At 33.4% G+C, this 26,399-nt stretch overlaps 2 protein-coding genes across 7 annotated transcripts in view; one reads left to right on the plus strand and one right to left on the minus strand.

Moving 5' to 3' along the window:
• LOC111512143 (homologous-pairing protein 2 homolog) overlaps positions 1-9,127 on the plus strand; it is a 45,225-nt gene extending 36,098 nt beyond the window's left edge. For 2 of the 3 annotated variants that reach the window (XM_074180563.1, XM_023168245.2), the window contains exons 2-3: positions 7,941-8,123; positions 8,616-9,127. In XM_074180563.1, coding sequence (XP_074036664.1) covers positions 7,941-8,123; positions 8,616-9,062 — 630 coding nt within the window. In that variant the 3' untranslated portion in view covers positions 9,063-9,127. Of the gene's footprint in view, positions 1-3,984; positions 4,116-7,940; positions 8,124-8,615 lie in introns of those variants that run through there. The other variant, XM_023168249.2, reaches the window with a different exon arrangement.
• The window catches only part of sona (sol narae), a 214,974-nt gene that overhangs the window by 30,246 nt on the left and 158,329 nt on the right, over positions 1-26,399 (minus strand). For all 4 annotated transcript variants that reach the window (XM_074180559.1, XM_074180558.1, XM_074180561.1 and 1 more), the window contains 3 exons: positions 19,308-19,563; positions 11,342-11,607; positions 3,951-4,093 (listed from right to left, as the gene is read on the minus strand). In XM_074180559.1, the coding sequence (XP_074036660.1) occupies positions 3,951-4,093; positions 11,342-11,607; positions 19,308-19,563 (665 nt within the window). The remainder of the gene's footprint in view (positions 1-3,950; positions 4,094-11,341; positions 11,608-19,307; positions 19,564-26,399) is intronic.

A 26,399-nucleotide genomic window follows, 5' to 3' on the forward strand; every position in this document is an offset into this window, starting at 1 on the left:
TAGTGTTGGGAAAAAACTTCAGTAATATGAATCTAATATCAGTAATTGCATTCAACAAATTTCCACATCACACTATTTCTTATCACCACGAATGCCTATTGTTATATGTATCTGAAGTTCGAAAATGTCGAGTTATTTGGGCAAAAGTTTGAATCAGTAATAAATATTCTTTGCAAATAAATCTTTTCACTTAGGGCTTTACTTTCAGAAACGTTAACCATATAAAGAAAACTGAATATAACTTTTTTTTCTTTCTATGTATAATTAATTTTTTCTGTAGACAAAATTTTGAATACAAGTTACTGACAACAGAGCATTTCAGTGGTTTATTATTAAACAGTATCTTTCTACCATAAATTCGAAATGCAGAATACATTCATTTGTAATGCTGTTTAATTCACAAAGATGTGTGCAACACGATTGAACCCTTGGAGATATTTGTGGGATAATAAAGTGCAATACTGAATTGCTTTTTAAATTCTGCGATCATTTTCATCAGAAACTTTTTTCAATGAAATAAAATAGGTGATTGACAATATTTCATGATGAATTTCATTAGTACGGACTTTCATTGTCTAATATTATACAGTGTGTAAAAGCCAAATGGAATAAATTCATTATTTCGGTTACTGTACATATTTAAAAAAAATCCCGAAACATGTCAAATGTAAATTATAATTTGTCATTCTTCAACGTGAAAATGCTACCCCTACCTTCAACCCCCATCGAATGACAGGTACAACCCCCAATTTTTTAAGTGGGAAGTATATGTTTGTGATATATCGTTTGAAAGGTCACTTCATTCTGTATTCAAAAATTTTGTCGCTTTCAATTTTATTGCAACAATTAACATAAAATAAATTAAAATCATATGGTTACCGATATTCGATAAAATACACTCAAAAACTAAAATGTAATGTATAACGTAATGAAATGTAGAATACAAAAAAGAACTATGGATGTTAGCGAAGTAGATGTTCAAAATATTCACCACGAACGTCTTGGCAACATCCTATTCTCAAATAAAACTAACATTATTTAACATATCAGCCGTGACCGACCTAATCGCAATAATTATTCGTTCAATTGAGTCATACAAATCTGAAAGTTTTGTTTAGTACACATTGCTCTTTACATATCCCCATATAAAAAAATCTAACGATGAAAGATTAGGTGATCGCGCTGGCCATTCAATCGATCCTTGCTTCCCTATCCACCAATTGGGAAATGTTGTATCGAGGTATTGCCAGACATTAACTTGGTAATGTGATGGTGCTCCATCCTGCTGAAACAATATCGTATTCACCGGAACTAGAGGGTTTCGTAGATCAGGATATAAATTTGCTAAACTTGATATGCCATCATTTTGAAGTAGTGCCATTCAAGTTGCCCTCAATGAAAAAGGGACCAATGATATGGTTTCCTACAATCCCTGCCCAAACATCAACCTTTTGAGGGTATTACGTGTGTTCGTCTCCCATCCAGTGCAGAAAACATAACGTCTTCTGATTGGATGATATTTTTATCCAAAATGTCCATCATTTGCTCACAAAAATAAGTTCTTCTATCAAAATCGTCTTCCATGAGCTCCTGAGTAGGTATCATTTTATAAGGATGCATTTTATTTACTTTTAATATGTTGATTGTCGATTTATGGCTAACACTGAATATAGTGGACGCCTGTCTACTCGATGTATTGGGTTTTCCTCAAACTCAAGCATCACATCTAGTTTGAGTTCATCACTCATTGCATTGGCAGCTGCTGTTTTATCTGCCCCACATGACCAACCTCGCGAAACTGCTTCTCTATTTTGCTTATTTTTCCTTGAAATATAGGTGGTAAATTATTAAATTTTTCATGAAATAGGCGAGCTACTTCCTGTTGTGTTCGGGTTTTATCTCCGTAACCAACCATTTGTAAAACTGTTATTTCATGCATGTCCATTAATCTAACCATTTGTCAGAGTTGAAGTTAACGAACTTTAAACTTAAATTAAAATACTGTCAACTAATGTTGTAACATACAAAACAAGTTGACAAGGCGTTTTAAACTAACGTTGCCACGTGAATTATTTACAGTTTTTAAAGGATATCATCTAAAAAGAACATTGCTATGGTTTTTGCTCACTTTCCTATTATCAATACCTCAACATGAAATAAGTTTTCAGTATATTGCAATAAGTTTTGAGTGTATTTTATCGAATTTTGGTAACCACATTATTTTAGTTTATTTTATCCCAATTGTTGCAATGAACTTGAAAGCGATAACATTTTTGAATAGAGAATGAAGAGACACTTCAAATGATATATCCCAAGCCCATACTTCTCATTTAAAAAATTGGGGGTTGTAACTGTCATTCGACGGGGGTTGAAGGTGGGAGTAGCATTTTTCCGTTGAAGTATGTCAAATTATAATTTAAATTTGACTTGTTTCGAAATTTTGTTAAAATATGTACCGTAACCGAAATAATGAATTTATTCCATTTGCCTTTTACACACTGTATAAAATGTTTTTAATTTTTCATTTGTATTGGTTCTTTTGAAGATTTCAAATCATTTTATATAATATTAGACAATAGAAGTAAGAACTAGTGAAATGCGAAATAAAATATTCCATAGTATCTGCCAATACTACCCCTATGGGGTTGGTATTATTATCCTTTTCATTGTAGGTATACCTGCATAAGGTTCTGAAAATTATCATTGAGGGCAACAACAATTTGAAAAAGAAACAGCTTCATAGGTGAATTGATATTAACTGTTGCTGCAAAAAGGCAACATAATGATTCATAATGAAGTGAAATTAAATAATTTCTGCACTAGTAGCATACGTTAGCATTTCGCGCATTCTAAATTGTTTTAATATTTATCTTTTACTCTTTGGAGATCAATTATACCTAAATATTATTCAATCTCAACAACTGTCGAAACCCTTTAAATAAAAAATCTGTTTGCAAATGGCACAATTTACTCTTTATCAACAAATAGGTCGTTGTTTGTAAGTTTTTTTTTTGCAAGATGGAGAAAATTTGATTGCTATCTCGGAAGCTCTAAACAAAATAAACAACGTGTGTGAAATTAATAATTGGAGATTAAAGTTTTTATAAAATATTGTCAAAAAAACAATTTTCTATACTCAGTATATCAAAGTCATCAAAGCTAAAATATATGAATAAAAATCTTTTGTCTTACGATGTTCCAGATTTTTCGACATCACTTCTTTGTAGCCGAAAATCTTAACATGTTTATGTCATTTTACTAACTCTAGTTAGTATTTTCAATTCAATTTTCACCACAACGTATACAACTAAGAATTTTAATTGGATAGGATACGTACTATATCATTTTTCGCGTTTTTTACAATTCTAAGACTCGCTTATTGGAATATAAAACAAACTTTGATTTGTCAGACTTGAATAACTTTTCATTTTTTTCACATTTCGATTTATTACATCGATAATTATTTACTTATTATTTTATTATTTGAGTTATTATCTTCACTACTGTTAGAATTACTAATTTCAATACCTTTTCCATATAATCATCTATCAATTTCAAAACAGTACAAGAAAAAACTTGATTTGAAGCTAGTCAATGAACCTTTATGAAATAATAATTTACAACGGTATACCCGTTGCAACAAAATGAACTCTACCTATGCCAATTTCAAAAATGAACTAGAAGAATATATTAATTTGGTCAACTACATTTTCTGAATAATTTCATTTTCGAGTTAGTAATACGAACGTTTACATACATTCAAAAATACAGAGAACCTTCGAACCTTGACTTGAATACTGTTCGTTAAAGGTAATTTCGTCCTACTTTGAATAAAGTGGTCATAAACTCTAGATCAGAACCATTTAATTGAACTGTACTGCCTAAATGTTGGACTAACATTTGAAAGTTTTCTATATTTATAAAAATAATTATTAGGGATACCTACGTACTTTGTAATGGCAACTGCGATGTCATAAACTGGAAGTCTTCGTTCTCTAAATAAATATTTTCCCATATCAGTTAAAGCTGCAGCAGAATCTATGGCATCCCTGCCAACCCTGTTTCGTTCGAGATAAGGAGTGGCGTCTCTACCCTGAAAAATACAATACACTCATGTAAGAATCACAATGTACTTTAAAAAAAGTAGTGCTAAGTCTAATATGGTCTTTTGGTTTTTTCATTTATTCATTAGTAAATTTATTATATCAAGGTATGAACTCATTTCTGTATCTAAAAAACGATCATGTCGGAAAATGAAATTGAAATATAGTTATAGTTTTCACCCCAAAACCCCCCAAATTAAACACTGATCTAATGTCTAATGTGACGTTTAATGATGTCTCTTACAAGAAGGCAGTTGAGCTGCTTTTTAAAATTATAAGTTTTCCTAAGAGAGGCAAATATGAAGAGAAAAACATTCTACGAAGACATCGACTTCATATTACCTGTGATACACCTCTTCCTATTCATTTAGAGAAATATAATTATTTGGAAGACCTGACAAAGTTCTTCACCGCTATATTTATTTTGATTACGAGAAAGAGGATGAGTGATGTAGTACCTTTTTACTACCAGTTTTGTATAGTCGAAGTAAACGATATTGTACACACTTGAAGTTGGCGGCATACAACAATATTTGGAAATGAACCGGCTGCGGCCTACTACATGTGAACTGTAGAATTGGCGGTTCGTAATGGATGATTTTTACCAACCGATCTTTATGATTGGCTGAAGAGTCATAAAATTAAATTTGAAGTCATGTTACGGTGACGAATAGAAATCGGGGAATGCGGGGATGGTTATCGCCGTCGTGTCATCAATGATCAGTTCAGGAACTGATCGCGATTTCAGTGCTGAAATTCGATATTGGTGCAGTTATAATTACTTAAAAAATGTTTTATCTGTTCAAAATGTGGCGTACTTGGACAAGTACTAATAGTAATAACGAGTGTGATAACAACGCAGACCTTTTTCAGTGTAGTGATTTCAATAGCGATGGTGAACAATGCGAAAAAGATTTGGATGCAATGTGAATAAGATTTGGATGCATTTGAATATTGAAACACAGAGAGTATGTTTCAATGTAAACTACTCAAAATGAATATAGAGACATATCCTTAAAATCCAATAAGTAAAAAAATATGTATTATTTCATGATAAAAACTTCTGGTGTGTACTCCATACTAATTCTTATCATATTACACTCGGTTGATGTTTACTTTTTTACTTCTTTTTTGTACTTTTAGCTACAAAATCATTAATATGAAAAATTCTGTATTTAGTTTCACTTTACTTTAGTTCGTGATAGGTATTAAATTTCAAAATTTAAACAATGAATGTTGATATATTAGGTAGAATGAGGATACGTATATAGGGTGTACCTCAACGAATTTCAAGTTGCTAGAGCAGTGGCATTGATTGAAGTAGGGTATTCAAGGCGTCGTGTAGCCCAAATGCTCAATGTGAGTCATTCTGCGGTTTCCAGAGCTTGGAATCGCTACCAAAATCACGGCATAGTAAAAAGAGCCCCTTATCCCAATCGACAAAGGGCAACAACCCGCAGAGAAGATCTTTTGTTACGACTTTGGGCAATTAGGGGTCACACCGATTCTGCTAGAGCATTGCAAAACCGCATTGTAGAAGCTACGGGAACGCGAATTTCGAACCAAACGATACGAAACCGACTTCACGAAGTACAACTCCATTCAAGCCGACCTGCTAGAGCCCGTAAATTAACTCCAGCTCATCGAGCAAATCGTTGAAACTTTTGTCAAGAGCATCGTAATTGGAATTTAGAGCAGTGGGCCAATGTGTTGTTTACAATTGTTATGTTTACAGTTTACAATTTACAATTTCATCAGTTCGGACTTCCATTGTCTAATATGATATAAATTGATTTGAAATCCCTGAAAAAAAATAAAAGATTACGCAAAAATATCAATTTTATTAAAACAAAAAACTGAAATTACAAGGAAATAACATACAAGCTACAACCAGAAACTAAAATTGAAATATTAATAAAAGCTGAAAATTAAAAATATTAACAAAAATAAAAAATAAAAATTTAAAGATTCCAAACCAAGTTACGTTACGACGGCGACGTTTCGATTGTTAGTATCCAGAATCGTCTTCGGGTAATAACTGCAGATGAAATGTCGTGACGTCACTTGGTTTGGAATCTTTTAATTTTTATTTTTCATTTTTGTTAATAATATTTTTTAATTTTCAGCTTTTATTAATACTTCAATTTTATTTTCTGGTTGTAGCTTGTATGTTATTTGCTTGTAATTTCAGTTTTTTGTTTTAATAAAATTGTTAATTTCGATTAATCTTTTATTTTTTTCAGGGATTTCAAATCAATTTATATTATATTAGACAATGGAAGTCCGAACTGATGAAATACACCACGAAACATTGTTAACCATCTTCAAACAAACGTAATGTTAACAGATGAAAAAAAAATCATGTTATTCAACAATGACGGACGTGTTCGGGTATGGAGACGTCCCGGTGAACGCTATTCGGATGACTGTGTGCAAGAAATTGTTCCATTTGTAGGTGGATCGATAATTGTGTATGGGCTGGTATAACTTTGATACGACACACGCACCTTGTGGTATTTCGGAAAGGGACTTTAACGGCTGTCCGTTACATAGAGGAGATATTGGAACCTCATGTCGTCCCATCTGCCCAAAATATGGGCCCCGGGTTCATTTTCCAACAAGATAATGCCAGGCCACACGTAGCCAGGGTCGTGAGAAATTTCCTACAGGAGATGGTCAGCTGATAGTCCGGAATTAAATCCTATTGAGCAGTTCTGGGATGAACTGGAAAGACGTTTGAAGGATCATCAATCCTTCCAAAATCTGAACCAAGTTGCAGATGCTCTTTTGACGATTCACGAGCAGTTACCACAACAAATAATTAGAAATTTGGTGGAAAGCATGCCTCGTCGTTGTGCCGAACTTCTTTTATTTGTTTTTGACACTCATTTGTATTTCTTTTCAATCGTATTACCAAACAGCATTTTGAAAACAATGTAAGTTAAATTTAATAAATGCACCTATAAACTATTTTATAAATATAAATGTTTGACAAAATAATACATATTTTTTTACTTATTGCATTTTAAGGACATGTCTCTATTCATTTTGAGTAGTTTATATAAGAATTTACATCTCAAGTTTGGTTTCGAGGGAAACAAACTTTCACAAGTAACATCAGAATTGACCAAAACTCGTTTCTCAACTGTGCGTAAAACAGTCAAAAACAAACCTTATGAATGCAAGACGCGAACATGGAAGATAATATTTTCGAGGAATGGTTTGAAAATACATTGATCCCAAATTTGGATGCGAATAGTGTAATAAATAGTTCTTGACAATGCTTCCTATGATTCGCGACAGCTCATCAAAGTGCCGAATAAAAATTCGCTTACTTTGAACTATACCTATCTTCAATATAGGTATTTTATTGTGTTAATTTTATCAAGACTTCAGTTTCTTTTCGTACTTATGGACTTTTTGGACGACAGAATATATTATTGAATTTACATATCTATATTTTTTTCTTGTGTAATTGTTGGATCTGCAAATCAACCAAAATATTTGACTAACATGATACTTTGGTTTTCCTTGAGTGTAGGATGGTTTTTTAATGTTTTTAATCATGAAAATTATCCAGAAAGAATCATGTAAAAGATGTGGAAACACCTTTCCATATTGCTAGATTCTAATTTTAATCTAAATAGATGACTAGTATATTCCCAATTTGATTTCAATTTAAGAGCCACCACATATATATATATATATATATATATATATATATATATATATATATATATATATATATATATATATATATATTTCGAACGGTGCATTTTCTACAATTCAATTCATTATACATTGCAGGTTTATTGAGTATTTCAATTTATATTTCAGATTTCGAGGATGGCTTGTAAAGATGCAGTATTGAAATTTCTAGAAGACCACAATCGGCCGTTTTCAAACAACGACATTCAAGGCAGTGTACAGGGCGGGTTCGGCAAATCCGCTATTCAGAAAGCATTAGACAGTTTAGTTGACGAAAACAAGGTCAAAGAAAAAGTATATGGAAAGCAGAAGGTATAACTTTCAGCAAAATCATGATATCATGAGTGAATTATATCACTTACTGACAACAAAACAATTGATTTCGAATATTTAGACTCCTCGAATTGTCAACCCCACTTCCTAAGAATAAAATATTGTTTTTCTTTATCGGCAATAAACTATCTTCTATGTATATTTGGAACTTTGTTTAAGATGTCCAAGATGGATGTACCTAAATTTTATTTGGAACTTTATATTTTTGTTTCTTTTTTGTTTTTCTATCTAACTTTTTTCATAATTAATTTCCGGTAAAAAGTGGATTCAATTATATGAATAATAACGATTCATTTGTGTGGATAACAAAAGTGATATTTGAATTAATTGACTGCCTTAGAAGAGCATTTCAGTGCAGGGACTCAGAAATATGATTAACAAATAAAACATTCAGCTTGGAATATTTTCTTATGAAACTCTCGAATTTCAAAGATGTTATCTCAAATCTCCGATAATGTGTTTCTCTCGTAGGTATACTGCATCCTTCAGAATAATGACTCTTCTGGTAACCAGTTGCGAGAAGATTTGCTCGAAATGGATAGAAAAATTAACGAAACCACCATAGAATTGAAAGAAATTTCGGATCAACTCAAGATAAAGTCTCAGCTAGTGGCCCAATTGAAAGGAAAAATCAGTCTGGAAGATGCCATCGATCAAAAAATCAAACTTGACAAAGAACTTGAAGACGTCAAACAACAGTTGTCGAGATTTTCTGAAGTAGAGTTGATTTGCCCGAAGAAAAAGTTGGCGACGGAAAATGAATACGAAAAGTATTTGAAAGTGTATAAGCAACGGAAACGCATGTGTCTTGATATGGTCGATTCAATCCTGGAAAATTATCCTAAGACGAAGAAACATTTGTACGAGGATATAGGTTTGGAGACTGATGAAGATGCAGGTTTCTCTATCAATGAATAGTAATAGTTTAAAATTGTACTTTTATCTCAATTCTAATAAATTATCATGTTGTTTTAGCAAATTGATATGTCACCATTTATTTTTCGAAATCAAACGTGTGTACTGGTCTACATAACATTTTTCTGGGAATCAGAAATACAGTGATAGATAGATAGATATTTTATTTGACCACATTATGTATACACATTTGTAGCAAATCGTACATAATACACAATTTGAAGTTACACAAATAAAAATATACATATATAACACATATACATACACATATAGACATATATACAAATATACATAAATATGTAATAGATGAGTTACAAATACAGATAAAATAACAATTAGACGTCATTGAGACATATTAGGTTGCAAAGCTTAGATGATAAGAAGAAAAAAATGTTATTGTACGTAAGGGTTGAAAGTGAAAAGAAAAAAAATTTAATCGAGCGCGTCAGATTTTCTAAGGGGGTGTTAAGTGCAACAAAAAAAACTCTCATTCAATAATCTTACGATTTCGATCTGACGCAAACTCGCGGCCCTTATTATAATGTACAAAAAATTCGCCATTTTGAAATACTCAAGCGCGTCAGATTAAGATATATATGGTTCATCTTTATGTTTTAGACGTGCTGTCTCATAATCTGACAATTATCTAGAGGGATTCGCTTAATCTGACAAAAACAATATTAAAAAAAATAATTTATTTAACTTAATTGAAAAGCTCAGGAAACAGCATGCAAATAAATAAGTGTATGTTTTTTAAGTAGAATACTTGTATTTATAAGAAAATAATTTTTAAAAATGCTCAAAAAAATTTAATTTTTTATAATCAATTGAATAATTAATGAAGAAAAGAGAAATGAAATTTTCTGTTTTTTACCACTTTTATTTGTAACTAACGTTACTGCAGTTTCGTCCTATACGGACATTTCTCTTTTCTTCATTATGATTTCCTACCACGTAGTAACGGCTACATCCATCAATTAATTGATAGATCAATCTTCATCTTCATCACGAACGAGTCTCTGTGATCAGCTGTGATGGCATCATGGCAACAGAATTCAGAGTGGGGACGGAGTGAGAGAGTAATAGAAATAGAAACTTGGAGAGGGAAATATAGGTATCACACAGCTGCACGCATTGAACTTTATCGATTAATTTTTATTATTTCGGCTTGCGGAAATCGTCAGATTATATATTTTTCGTTATCCTTGAATTATTTCCTTCAAATTAAAAAAAATTAGCTACGCTCGAGAATGTCAAAATGACTTTTTTACAACGCTGCCCTCCCCTTTCTTTACGTCACTCTCAAATTGTCAGATTACTGGAATATACACTTTTTAGCAGGTAATTAACTTACCTTACCTTAATCATAAGGATACCTACTCAGTTCTTCGTCCCGGTCTTCTAGTCTTAATAGAATAATACGTTCGCCACCTTGCTGCAACTGCACGTCCAGTAGGATGTTCAGTTCCTCAGTTTCGTTTTTGTAGCCTGTTAAGAATGGCGCGTTTCGCCATATTTTTTATCAAACTAATCAATCCAGTTTATTGTATGATTTTCACTATAAGAATTTTACAAAAACCGCGACACGTGTTTCGCTATACGATAGCTTCTTCAAGCATAAACTATTTTTTATTGATGTGGTCATACTTATCGGCCAATTATTGTTAGGGAATGTGGGGTTCCGTTGAGTTCGGGGATCATAATGACCGAAACCTCTTTGAAAAGAATATGAGAAGTGTTGCAGTCAAAGTATAGCGTTGATATTGTTCGACATCTCTGCTACTCCTTTGTCGAATAGGAGGTTAGTGCCAGGTTTGGTACTTGGTATGGAAATGCCGAGTATTTCAAGTAGTACATGGTTTACTAAGTGCCACATGTTTTTCCTGTTCAATAAAATATTTGATTTTGATGTACTCATTTTTCATCTATATTTCCATTCTCAATTAATTTCACTCTTCCTAGCGACTCAAATACTTCAATACTGCAATATGCAAGGTGTAACTCATCAAATTGGAAAAAGAAACAATTTTAAAAAGTATTGAAATTTCGTATGACTCCAACTTTCAAGTTCTCTACGATAATTTTCAATACTGAAGAATTTAATAAGTCGAATGTGAAATTAAATTCATCAGACTTGTTTCCAATCTATTATCATAAGCTCAACTGAAATATATTATCTACATTTGGAGATATCCCCTGGGATATCTGGGAGTTTTGAGAAACAAAATTCCATGTATTGTCACAACCATAACTAGTTTTGAAAGTGTATGTTGTCAACTTACTCTACTGATGATTATACCAGCAATAGATATTCTGATCTTCGGTCCTTTCAGGAGTTTGTACCTCATATCAACACCATTCCAGAATGATACGAAATACCTCTTGATTTGTAGATTGTCACCTCCATGAAGCCGGTATCCATCATAATCCACGATAACTAAAATTTCGGGATAAATTGTATAGGGAGCTTCTCGTTTGTTTCTCGTATTAGGTTTATTAGACGTACTCCTCTTGAATCGCTTCGATAGGTGGTCAGGTTCCATGAGAGCTGAAAAAAGATAAATGTTGAGAGAAAGCTTTTATGGAATCATTGATGAAAATGAGAATTATAATGATAATGATGATTCTGCCATCATACAGCAAGCCGCAAACCGGACAAATGCAGAAGGTAATTTTCGGCTCATTGCATCTGGTAAGGGAACATGATTCTCGGACCCAATGATCACTTACCCCACGGTATGGAGAATGATCAATGGTTGATAATGCTGGCGCGCCCTTTCGACAGGGTCGGAAATTTGGAGGCAGGGACCAACCAGCTCACTCTTAGGGAAAATAACAATAATGATAATAGATTATAATAATAATTCCATTCTTGGCTTATAGCCTCTGCTCATGGCACATGACTCTTAGACCAAATGGTCTAAGAGTCATGTGCCTCCACGATGTGGAGGCTTCTGGCATATGACCCAACCAGCGCAACCTTAGGATAATAATAAAAGTAACCACCTACATCACTTTTACGGTATTAATGTGGCATCGGTATCACCCTACGCTCCAGGGAATATTGCATCCCTTGTAGGGAATGAGAATTGACAAATTTATTGAACCTATTTATTTCCCACCCTCAGAATCATACTAGCTAATGAACGTGGTGTAGTTCTTTTCGACCATCAAAATGAGAAAATATTCGTCGTCAACTTTTTAGCTTCGGGTGAGACGAATATCGCCTGAAAAGAAGAGAAAAAACGGATCAAATATCGCGTTTTTCTCTTCGAACTCCACAGGCTCAATCCAAACCACTCAAGATTATGACGCCTTTATGTTGACCTGAATTTTCCCATAGTCACAGACGCTCCGGAAATAATAATAATAATAGACTCTTTTCATCACAAGAAATAAAGGATATCTTATTTGTATATACATACTTTAATTGAAGATAACCTTATGACGAATGGGCGAAGTGTCAGCTAAAGCTGTTTTACAACTCGACCCTGAGAGTAAACAAATATATAAAAAAAACTGAATATATGAAAATAATATTGCTAATGGCATATTTCCCAAAATGCATCATTATTACAAAATGATTTATTTGAAAAGAAAAATAAATGACATTCTGTTATCATTGTCGGCGGAAGAATGGCCAGATGTTATATTTCATACTGCACGAAAGTAGCATATCGGTCAAACATATTGAACATGAATAGGTAGGTTGGCATTTAATACGAACAACTTTGTATAGGATATATTTGTAGTAGTCTGTCCATTTACCAAGTGAAACATCTATAGTAAGCGGAGCCTCATTTTCAATTTTTTTTTGAAGTTATACAGACAGTAATCCCAGAATTCATCAGGAAGGTAGTTATATTCTTTCGAAGAGACGTAAGAGAAGCTTCGTGAAAATAGAGCAGTAGAGTGTTCAGGTACAAGAAGTAGATTGTATTTTTTGGTATTCACTTGATTCAGGCTACGCATTGTTATTAACCTTTTGAGTAGATACTTGCGATGATCAGTAATCAAAACTTTGTGGATGAGAGTAAGGAGGTGAAGTTTACGCATTTTTTCCAAGGTGACCCATCTGGAATCTACAAACTTGCCACTACTGTGATCAAATTTTCGAATTCCATATGCTAATCGAATACAAGAAATCTGAATTCGTTGCAAACAAGTAGAATCAGCCTGAAGTAATGCAGGACCATATGCACTATCGCAATATGATATTCTGGACATAACCAGAGTCTCACATAATTCCAGTTTAAGTTTAGTGGGTAGGATACTCCGATTGGGGTATAGCTCCCGTAGTACGGTATATGAGGTTTGACAAAAGTGACTAATATGTTTAGTAAACCTAAGGTTAGGTTAGGTCCATAATCCTAAATTTTTAGAGACTTCCACGACTTCGAGCGCAGTTCCAGATAAGTTTATGTTGAAGTTATCGCATATTTCCTCACGCTTTGACTTGGGACCAAAAAGCTTTGTAATTGATTTTGATGGACTGAATTTGAGGTTATGCGCTGTAGAGATGTCAAATAAGAATTGAAGATCGTTGTAGATGTTACTGAGGGTCTGAGTGATATTTCAAGCTGAAAAAGCTGTATATATTTGCATAGTGGTGGATTGTACAAGTTTCCACACTTTGGTAAAAATCTGCTATATAGAGTGAGAATGGTAGGGGTCAGAGAATTGAACCTTGTGGAACTCCATAAGGTACTGGTCTGGCATCAGATATAGAAGTTCCAATAATAACTGACTGGGTTCTTGATATGAGTTAGTCTTCAATCAGCAAATCCCTAGTGGAATAACTTTCTGTATAGTAAATTATGTTCAGTTGTATCGAACGCTTTACTACAATCTAGTAGTGTAAGACAGTTAATCAGTATCAAAATAGTGTCATCACAAAACGATGGAACGGAAGAGACATTTGCATTTTTAACTTCCATTTTCAAAATAAACAAACGACATGGTTGGGATTCACTAAATTTTATATAATCCTCATGAATGATGTGTGGCATATCGTTTGAATATACCCTTGAAGTTCGTACATTGATTAGTCAATGATCAATCCCCAGACGAGTACAAATGATTTTTCCATTTTTGTCCGGTCTAGGAAAGATATTGTCTTCAGAACATTATATTCAGAGTCCAGGCGACAACAAATGATGTATCTTTTGTTTGAAGGTGAAGATGGTGTATTTCATCAGTTCGAACTTCCATTGTCTGATATAATATTAACCAAAAATAACAATTTTATTAAACAAAAAAAAACTGAAATTACAAAGAAATAACATACAAGCAACAACCAAAAAAAACTAGAACTAGACACTTTCTTGAAGCACATCAACAACGTAAGTCCTTCCATCACTTTCACAATGAGGAAGGAAGTCCACAACGAATTGCCATTCTTCGACGTATTGGGGAAAAGGACTGACACTAAATGGGAAACATCTGTATATCGAAAACCCACTCACACAGGACAGTATCTGAACCAAAAATCCAACCACCATCAATCGACTAAGAGAAGAATCATCAAGACTCTACTAGACCGTGCTTTGGGGCTCTGTTATACAAAGAAAGGTCTCGAAAAGGAACTAGGCATCATCAAAAATGACCTTCAACGGAATGGTTAGTCCAGAGTGACGGTAGAACAGGCTTTAGCTAGAAGACAGGCAGAACTCCACAAGGAAGAGAAGCCGCCACAACCAGTACTTGTACTTCACTACATCACAGGATTATTGGAAAGGATAAGAAGGATTGGGTCCAAGTATAACATCAGAACCTGCTTCAAATCTGGGAACACTATCCGTAGCAGCCTTACGATTCCAAGAATTGCATTTACAGGATAGGTACCCTGCGAGTGCGGATATTCATACAAAGGTGAAACTAAGAGGCCATTGAAAGTTCGCATTGCTGAGCACAAGAAACGCACACAGCGAGGAGAAACCAGCAAATCCGGAATAGCAGAGCATGTTTGGACTCATCAACATAACATCAAGTGGGCTCAAGCTGAAATCATCCACAAAGAGGAACACTGGTTTAGGAGAAAATTCAAAGAAGCTGCGTATATGTTGTCCAATAACGCATTTAGTCAAGTTAGCTCAGAGATACGTAACATATGGAAACCTCTAGTTAATCATACATCGGTGAAACTAAGAGGCCATTAAAAATTCGCATTGCTGAGCACAAGAAACACACACAGCGAGGAGAAACCAGCAAATCCTCTAATCAAGCGAAAAACGACCAACAGCCGCCAAACGGTCATCTCCCGCTAAAACCAATGAAGCGGAGAGAGGGAAGAGGGGATAGGTGAAAGCACTTGAATGACCTATAATTAGTCAGATCTCGGAGGAAGAAGCCCAGTTATCACCCGAAGACGATTGTGAATACTAACAATCGAAACGTCGTGACGTAACTTGGTTTGGAATCTTTTAATTTTTATTTTTCATTTTTTGTTAATATTTTTTAATTTTTAACCTTTTTTTATATTTTAATTTTTTATTCTTTTTGGTTGTTGCTTTGATGTTTCTTTGTATTTTCAGTTTTTTGGCTTAATGAAATTGTTATTTTCGGTTAATCTTCTTAATTTTTTTTTCAGGAATTTCAAATCAATTTATATTATATCAGACAATGGAAGTCCGAACTGATGAAATAAATGATGTATCTAATATCATATAGTGAAATGTAAGAAAGTGAGTTCATGCTAATCCACATTTCACCATACTGTGAGAGGCTGTATTTTCAGAAGGCAAAAACGTAATTTGTCACCGGAAACCAAATTTAATTTGAATTAACATAGAAAATTACTTCTGGAGTGCTACTGATAAAGTTAAAGTGAAGGGTGGTGATTCCTTTGCTCGCATCAAACTTTGAGTATGGCAATGACGGCTGTTATTTATCTGTCATAATTTATTGTTTTATTGTTAGCAATATTTGTCTGTGCATAACTATACAGTTTTAAATAATGAAGGTAATTTCTTTAAGTTCCAACAGAAGTCCCCTTTGACAGAACCTAACCTGCTACTACACTTCCCTTGAATTTAATCAATGTTTCAACGACTTTCGATAAAGCAGAAATAATGGGAATTGGTCCATAGTGAGAGTTGTCTATGCTTCAATTTTCATTTCCAATTTCTATCGACTTCTTCCATTTTTTCTTCGACGGATTATTTCAAAAACATTGATGACATTCTTCATTTTTAGAAATTTTCTGTTTCGAAAAACTCTGTGGCAGAGTAGTTTTGCAATTCTAGTAAAATCAGTCGATACTGAAACTAATGAAGGAAATAGATTTATGGTAAAGTAATGTCGCAAAGTTATAGCATTTTCAACCTCTGTGAGGACTGAAATATAGTCTACGCAACTAATTTAGCATTATGCGCTGTAGTCTCACATAAAACTCTCACCTCTGGTTTAACCGCAATACACTGCCATTTGATGCATATATTTTATTGCCATTTATGGATTTGTTTATGCATGTGGCCTGGAGGACCAGATCTTACCTGTGGTCTGATTTGTTTCGGAATCAAGCAGTACAATTTTTTCATCGAATTAATTTTATAAAGAGAAGAAGTCTCATTCATTACAATTATGTAATTGAAAAAAAAATGGCAGAAGAATTTATTACAGGTATTGAATCTGAAACTTATCCCCATCAACATTTTTCATTCCTTCATAACAACCAACACATCGACATCGATCTCTAGATACATGAACTTCATCTATTACATGATGTCATAAAGTTTATTTTGGTACTGTAAAGAATAACATCGCTACTATAATTGTTATCTTCAGAAGGATTTCAATGATTTGCTCTTTGAATTCAGTTACAATTTTTTCACCTATTCGTTTTGAAAAGAATATAAGCATGTACCAGTGTTGAACCTAATAACAATTTGAATGCGAGTTTACGATAACAATGTTTTCAAAGGTGAAGAATGAGTTTTCAATTGATCACGAAGAGCTGTAAAATACTTACTGCTGTTATAATCACAAATCAAAGAGGTTTTTTCAATTTACTCAATTCTCCTTCGAATTATTGTTGCTACTGTGTGTTACGTACTCATACAAATAATTTCACGCTTATCCCTATCAACGACTTATTGGAAAAAACCAAGAATCCAATATATTGCTTTGTTGACGACAGCACACTTGTCTCGTCATTCCATTTGGATTCCAGGACATCGGCTACGGAGGTACATCTTCGCCGGCAGCTGGAAGTTGTCTTAATGAGGATTCAGAAGTGATTTCGAATTTGGGTGAAAGTAACTGGGTTCAATTCAATACCACAAAAAGCCAGGCATCGGTTCTCTCCAAAAAGATAAATGTCTCCGAACCGGATATAATAATGTCAGGTCAGACAATTCCGCTTTCTGTTTCGATAAGTCTGCTGGGGCTTAAAAAGGACACCGATATGTCTTGGCACAATCATGTCGTTGGAATTGAAAAGGCTGCTTCTTAAAAGCTTGGAACACTGTTCAAAAAACTGTACAAACCTCAACAAATTTTGATGCTTTATAAAGCTCAGATCAGACCTTCTTTGGAGTATTGTTCTCATGTATGGAGCTTTGCCCCTAAGCATACCCTGAAGGTGCTGGATTGGAGTTGGGAACATCACTTGGACCCTTGATAGTCTGGGTCTCGAACATCGAAGAAAGGTTGGAGATTTGTCTCTCTTCTATAGATACTTTCACGGGAAGTGTTCGAGTGTTTTGGCAAATTTTATTCTACCAAGAGCGGTACATATCAGAAATACGCGACGGACTATGGCTGCTCATCGTTTTCAGGTTCAACTCAGTACACTACGAACTTTACTGTTAAAGACTTTTTTCATTTGGAGAACTGCGTTTATGTGGAATAAACTTCCTGAGAACGTTTTTCCAAATGGATTCATTCTCCAGCGATTCAAATCCAATGTGACTCACCACTTTTGCACAGGCACCGCTCTTAGAGTGCCTTAAAGATTTTCAATAGTGCTTGTGTTTTGTCCTTAAACAAATCCTGCCGTTGTAGTTTGAACGAGTACGACAGCTTATTAACTGTTTAAATTTCTTGTGTACCCTGAATAGTTTTTATGAAGGTGCCGCTGTTGAAAATATTAATCTGGGCTATAAGTTTAGATTCGTGTTGAATGGACATACTTTTAGTAAAATTAAGTGGTTAGGCTCATTCGATCCGGAATATTGTCTAGATAATTGTGAAAAAAAGTAAATTAGTTCATAAAAAATTCAAAAAGTTATAAACAATTAACGACCCTAAAAAGCAGTGTTTGGTTTTTTTGTTTATAGTTCATAAACTATAAATATTTTTGATTTAAAAAAGAAGATCCTTGAAGAGGAGAAATTTACTAATAAAAAGTTCCGACTCCCGAAACGGTATCTCCATTATAGTACGTAGTGTTTCATAGTGGATATAAGAATATTGGCATTTACATTTAGGTGCATTATCATTGTTTTAGTTTCTCAATTCATGTGTACTATTTTCAAGAGAGATACAATGTAGTATCTCTACATTTGTGATAACTGTCCAAAACAGTTTACTTCATCTCCTGAAGACGTCAAATTGATTGATGAAACGTACGTCAGGAAGCGTATTGTATGGTTCTGGTTTTTGGTAAAAGTGCTCGTTTTGGAGCCAAATGTGATATCACTAATTATGATAAAATTTATTTCAGAGAAAGTATATCTCATTGTCATTTAATCATTCAATAAATTATTTCTTTTTCGAAATTATGCTAAACTTTATTTCAGCTCAACGATAAGATTGGAACCTTTGGTGTGAAAGTTGAATAACTTTTTTCGAGGTAAATTGCCCTAACATCAAACTGATATTTTTGCACTCGACGCGCGTTTCGCCAACAAAGTTAGCATCCTCAGAAGAAAATTGATGAAAATTGATGTATCATTGATCAATTTTCTTCTCCTGAGAATGGTAACTTTGTTGGCGAAACGCGCGTCGAGTGCAAAAATATCAGTTTGGTGTTAGGGCAACTGATCTCGAAAAAAGTTATTCAATTCATTTCAGCTGGTTTTATTTAATATTGTTTATATCCATTTGCATTTACATTGTTCCTAGCCTTCACTTTAATTTTTAAATACTCTCTTTTAACCACTGATCGTAACGTTGAGTTTTGCTATATCGATTAATTTTTTGCCTGTTTTTTCTTACATATACCTAAATGATTTTATGAATGAATCAAATAAAAAATACTGTAGAAAGACAATAAAAAACAAACTCGAATTGTGGAATGAATATTACCGTAATCACTCATATTGTCTTCCTCGTCCTGTATCCTCTTGAACACGATATGGTGATGGATGTTTTTGTTCCTTCTGATTGGTAAACCTGTATCTATCGCCACTTCAGCACTCAGTTCGCCGTCTTGATCTAGAAACATCTCGTCGTCGTTGATTGAATCGATATCGGTTTCGTTTTTGTTTTTTGATCGAATCACTGAACCGCGCAGGCGTGATGGCAGTGGTCTTATGACTAGTTGGGATCCTATACTGCCTTCCTGTAAAAAAAACTTGGTTTAATAATAATAATAATAATGAATTTATTCAGGCAAAGACATAAAATAAACTGTTACAGGCATGAATAATATGTAAAATACATTGATACGATACATTGGTTACAATGATCCTAATTTATTTTGAACAAATTCAAGAAACCCACAAAGGAAATCCTGTGCGTGGGTATACATATCTTCTCAACTTTGATTTCTCATAATCGTTTCAAAATCGATGGATTGATGCTGTACCTACCTATGTAATTGAAATAAATATAAATATGTATATATAAATGATGTAGAAATATGTTATTATGTTAATGAAATATGTTAAAATAAGGTTTAATAATTATTGAAAAAAAAAATAAGAAGAATAATATTACGTTTAATTGTGTCCTAATATTGTAAATAATGCAATGCTAGTTATTTTTCAGGTCAATAAGACTATGGATTGCATTGCGCGGTTTACTCATTAACCATTTCCGTACTTTAGACTTGAATAGATATACCGAGTTGAGTATTTTAAATGAGTATGGCAAAATATTATAAATTTTTGGTGCAAGATATAAATGACATCCCTGTCCTATTGTTTTCAGCATACGGGGTATACTTAGGGAACATTCTTTGTATCTAGTCGGATAACTATGTTCAATGTTTTTGGTGTTATATGCATTTCTGTGTTGGTATAATGCCAGATACAGAACAAATAACTGATGAATATCTAGTACTTCAGCATCTTTAAAAAGCTGATCACTAGAATATCTGTAACCGTTTCCAGTGATTACCTTTAAAATCCATTTTTGTGTGATTTCCAAGTGTCTCATATATAAATTTGTGGCTCCACCCCATACCATAAATCAAATGAGTTTGTATTAAGGCATAGTACATTATTTTCAAATGTTTAGTATCAACATTTTTTTTTAAATATCGAAATTTGGGTAAGCAGTATCTACTTTTTTTATGACATTTTCAATTTGACCGTTCCATTTTGGGTGGCAATCAAGATATATTCCTAGAAACTTAACTTTCTTATCTGATTTAATTAACATCATCTCATCTCCATGTTCAAACTCTATTTTCGTGAATGGGGGTAAGTTCGATTCGTAGCTTGTGAAGGGTACATAAATGGTTTTTTTCATATTTATGGTGAGTAATTTTTTCTTTATGAAATCTAATACTATAGGAAATGATTTAATAATTTTTTGTTTCAGACTGAACCAGTTACTGTCCTTGAAAAATATAACTGTGTCATCCGCAAATGAACTTATTTCAGCATCTACAGGTAAGTTGAAAATATCATTAATATAAATTAAAAACAAAATTGGACCGAGAACTGTTCCCTGAGGAACACCATATTGAACATTTCTCTCCCCACTCATTATATTTTCAATTTTTACACATTGTTTTCTCTCTTCCAAATAACTTTTCAGAAGTTTATGTGCGTTTCCCCTAAATCCAATGTTTTCTAGGGTTTCTAATAAGTCCGTGTGGCTGACAGTATCAAAAGCATCTTGCGTCGACTTTCCTTCCATAAATCCGTATTGGTTTTTTGAGATGACATCGAATTTTTTCAGAAAATCTAAGATTCTTGATTTGATCAACTTTTCCAAAATTTTACTGATGGTTGGTAGTAAAGATATAGGCCGATAATTTGACATTTCCATCTAATAACTACACTAATTGCATATACATATTGGAATGTACCAAAAAGGATATCGTTGTTTATTATTTATTTACCTTCCACAATCCAAAATAAAATCAATAATAATAATAATTATATTAGCAGGGGCTGCAACTAATCTGATCTCCGGACTTTTCCTAGCACGGTGAATTTTGTATTTTATCTTATTTCATTTTGATAAGAAATAAATATCTTTATTATTATTATTATTATTATTGATGCAGCAAATTATCAGGTTATAATAGAAATATTCACCTTTTAACATCTTCATGAATATTTTTATTACGAGAGTTAAAATAAAATTACAATAAAATTGCAGTTAAAAGTATGGAAGACGAAAAATATCCCAAAAAATTAACAAAATTGCATTTCATGAAGATGAATTTTAAAAATAATTTGAACAATGTTATCCCACTGTGATTATTATATCCATAAACAAACAGATTCACCATCAGGGCATTGGAAGACCTTGTGATTATAAGGACTAACTTCCAACTTAGTCAGGGGTGCAGCTATAACAACCTGCGTAACATCCGGGTCCGCAAGATAAATCAAACAAGAAAGATGGATATTGAATGAACATGGTATAGTCAATTTTTGGACAAGCACTCATATGAAAGTGGGCAAACCGCAGACACGTGTTTCTGGCTATTTAGCCTTCGTCAGTACGGTTAAGCCAAGTATTGTTCAAAGTTTTAATCCTTTTCTGCCAGTCTTCTTCGGTAATATTAGATACTTCTTTAATTAGCTCTATTACCTTCTTATCAAATTTTGGAAAATTATTTTTACGCCTGATGATTTGTTTCAGTTTTCCCCAAATCAACTCGATGGGATTGAAAACACAAAAATAGGGGGAAGTCTCAGTATGGTGTGTCCATACTTTTCACCAATACTCTCATGGACATACATTTTTTTAAATGTTTTTGTCTGTAAAACTTCAAGTAGTTGGTTTTTGGTATAGTAATCTTCAAAATACAAATTGTTATCCATTATAAAACTTTGTATTTCATCTTTCCTAAAATTTTTATTCGGTACTTTGATTACACTATTTGCATTCAAATTTGGGATCAATGTGTTTTCGAACCATTCTTTGAAAATATTAGCTTCCATGTTCTTATGATAGTCTACATTGCATCGCGATCCTTTGTTTGCAGGCATGTTAGGCATACACATTCTCGAACCATCAGTCCACCCTTTCGTAACTGTGTCGTGAGTGTCATACCAAGATTCGTCCAAATAGAAAATTTGCCGTTGTTCTTGTCTATATTTAGTTATTTGTTCTAAAGTATTTGTAACGCAATTCCACTATTCTTCTGCTTTCCATAACTGCTTGACGTTTTTTTATCATTTTAAATCTAAATCCTAGTTTCTTTATCCAATTCTGGAGAGTTTTGTCACAGCAGCTCAGGTTATGGCCGGAAGTATTCATTTTCTTCCTTATGATTTCAGTTGTAGGAATCTCATTGCTTTTGTAACAGTCGTATATTGTTTTTCCAATGATTTTATTAGATGAACATCTGAAGGTTTTGGTAATCTTATCACATCGCGTCTTGCGTTCCTAAGGTTTGTTTTTGACTATCTTACGTACAGTTGAGAAAGGAATTTCGGTCAACTCTGGTGTTTCTTGTAATAATTTGTTTCCCTCAAAACCAAACTTGAGATATAGGTTTTTATATACATTGAAACATAAAACATACTCTCTGTGTTTTAATATTCAAATGCATTCGAATCCTATTCACTACTACCTCTTTTTCGCATTGTTCACCATCGCTATTGGAATCACTACACTGGAAAAAGTTTGCGTTGTTATCACACTCGTTATTACTATTAGCACTTGTTCAAGGACGCCACATTTTAAACAGATAACAAAAATTTTAAGTAGTTATAATTGCACCAATACCAAATTTCAACACTCAAATGGCGATCAGTTCCTGAACAGAACATTGATAAGACGACGGCGATAACCATCTCTGCATGTCCCGATTTCTATTCGTCACCGTAACATGACTTCAAATTTAATTTTATGACTCTTCAGCCCATCATAAAACTCGGTTAGTAAAGATTATCTAATACGAACCACCAATTCTACAGTCCACGTGGATTAATTTGCAGCCGGTTCATTGGTTTTTTTGGCCTTTGAAATCCGGCAACTTCAAGCGTGCACAATATCGTTCACTTCGACTATACCTACTACAGTTGGTATTGTCTAGAAATAAAAAATTTTTGTGAAAGTTAAGTTTTGTTAAGTTATTATCATGGATACTATTACATAACGTTAGTCATGACTAGTTGAAAAATGGTGGTGTAAATTGGAGCCTTATCTGAATCATTTCTTTAAGAGCTGTATCAAATGTGATAATCACACAATGATGCCACGAATCAACTGCACCCAGAGGAGATGAATTGATTCGTTGTAGCTTTCACCCCAAATTAGAAGGTATGCTCTGAACGTTATATGAGAAATCTATTAGGGTTATGTAATATTAAGTTTTCAACACCGAATCAGGTTCGAAAATTACATTATAAAAGATGCTGAGTTAATTGAAATCGTGGGAATTGCTCAGTCTCTTCAAATAAATGTACGGTAGTTAATTGCATTCAATGCATCAACTGAAAGTTATTGACATATGGTTATCTAATGATGTACACGACCTGCAACAAAGTGCAGGCAAAATTAAAATGATTTATGGTATGGGAATATATTAGGAAACAGTTCGCAGTACCAATCAGACTCAAAGCAAATTCAAACGGTTTTTTTAGCTTGCCCTGTTCGATCGTTTGTTTGTTGGTTCATTTGTTTGGGTCAAATTTAATAATAATTGAAGTTTTGCCCTCTTTCTGTTGACAGATTGATCTGAAATTTGGTACACACATTTAGTTTTGATGACAATGCAATTTAATGATTTCTGTATCATTGTAAATCCAAGATGGCCGCAGCTACAAAATGGCGGATTACATATTGTTTTAGAACTACCTACATATGGGTACAAATGACAGGGCTTGACTAGTAGAATCTGTTTGAAAATCTGTTTAAAATCTATTTTTCCGTTATTAAAAGAGAAATGAAAATTTCTATTTTCTACAATAATTTTATTGTATAAGTTTGAGAATGTCCACATAGGACATAACTGCAGTAACGTTAGTTACAAATAAAAGTGGTAAAAAACATAGAAATTTTCATTTCTCTTTTCATTATGATCTCCTACCACGTAGTAACGGCTACATCCATCAATTTATTGTTTTTCCGTTAATTAGCTGAATATTAGTATACCTTGAAAAAGATGCGAAATCAAGATGGCCGCAGCTACAAAATGGCGGATTATATATTATCTTGTAATACTGAGGCACTAAATGAATTAAACAGAATGAGGAATTGAGTACCAAAATTAGAAACTGAAAACTTGAAAACAAAATAAGGAAAAAAAAATGTTGAACGGTTTTATTAAAAAGAGAAAAAAACAATGATGTAGATGAAAATTAAAAACTATTTCATTACACCACTCTTCTCAGCAGTTTACTGTATTGATCAGATACAGTAGACTGCTGAATATGTAAATATTACGCACAACAATTTTATAATTATTTTATCTGATCAATACCGTAGATTGTTGAGGAGAGTGGTATCATGACTGCTACCTAGGACCTTTCGATTTTTTTTTATTATCTACATCATTATATTTTTCAATAACACCGTTTAACATAAAAAAATCTATTTTATCAAATGTCGGAAATAAAAGCTGTATTTGAAAAAGTAATTGAAATTTTTTACAATAAATACGCTTCTTGAAGCGTTTCAGATAACTGAACGAAATTAAAAATACTTTCAGTCATATTGAAATATTAAAATTTCAGAATTAAACAATTTTTCTGTTTAATTATATACTCGCAACACATTCCTTCACCGTTCCAAACTCACTAATATAGAGAGATACATTTATTTCAATGCTTTATAAATGTAATTTGATGTATGATTCTTTCAACTAAGTTTTTTCAATTGCTATTTTTAGGAGGCGAATGAAATAGTAGGTTTTACGGTACTTTTATTTTCCTTCCACTTATCCATGGAGAAAAACCCGTTGCTTTATCAATTGGGTTCTATATGCTAGAAGAAACGTCTTTACCAATTTGACGCATTGTTTTTACTTTTTTCAAAATGGACATGGATAGGTACATGATAATTTTTTGTATTGTGTCAATCCGTTGGGGTCGTATGATATAATAATAATAATAATAATTGGTTTTATTGATAAGTTCATGTGTCTTCTTGAATTTATTTGAGCTAAATGAGGTATGACTTGAAGTTTTTTGGAATTATGTTTCTCCTCAATCTGAATAATAAATATAGATCTGGGCAAGTGTAATAAAAAGCAAAGATGAGTTCATTGCGAAAGTTTACTGCGTATTATGAACTTCTAAAGAATCTGATCAATCGATAACTAATCATATTTATTTTGACAAAATGGTTTACACTTTCGCGGCTGAGGTTTTCAGTGTCACTGTTTTTCGAGTTTGAAAGCCGTGGATTTTTTGAATTTCTTTCAGACGTTTCGCTGGTGCGAGTGGCTAGCTTCTTCAGAGATTTAACCATCATGGCTTGCTGTCCGATGACTGACTTTTAGGCTTCGTAAAGCGTATTTATGCCTTGTCAGGTAACTCGTTGTATTGGTACCTGTATTTGTACCTGCACTTGTACCTGTACTTGTACCTGTCCTTGAACCTGGATCATTAACAATCTTGCTGCCTGTTGTCATTCTGTTCATTATTCTCGAATTATAAAAAATGGGGTTCCATATTCGATTGAGGTTCACCGCTTCTTCTTTTCTGTTGAAATTCTCCGTGTGTTTGTGGATCTCTATTGCCTACTTGTCCGCTTGGCCTAGTCTGCAGTTCCTTTTATGCTCTTTTAGTCTTGTTCCCATGGATCATTTGTGGTTCCGATATATACCTTCCCACAAGTGCACGGTATGCGATAGAACCATGCTGCTGATAATGGGTCTCTTTTGTCTTTAGCCGACCTGAGGCTTTGTTGTATCTTCCCCGTGGGTTTGAAGACTGTGTCGATGTCGTGTTTATCCAATAGTTTTCCAATTCTGTCCGTGACCCTGGGGATAAACGGTAGATATACGCGTGCAACCATCTGATCCTCTTTCGCTTTTTAAAC

Source organism: Leptinotarsa decemlineata, unplaced genomic scaffold, assembly GCF_025532065.1.
Source record: "Leptinotarsa decemlineata unplaced genomic scaffold, Ldec_3_MD MMD2_tig00026299_RagTag_RagTag, whole genome shotgun sequence".
Classification (NCBI taxonomy): Eukaryota; Metazoa; Arthropoda; class Insecta; order Coleoptera; family Chrysomelidae; genus Leptinotarsa; species Leptinotarsa decemlineata.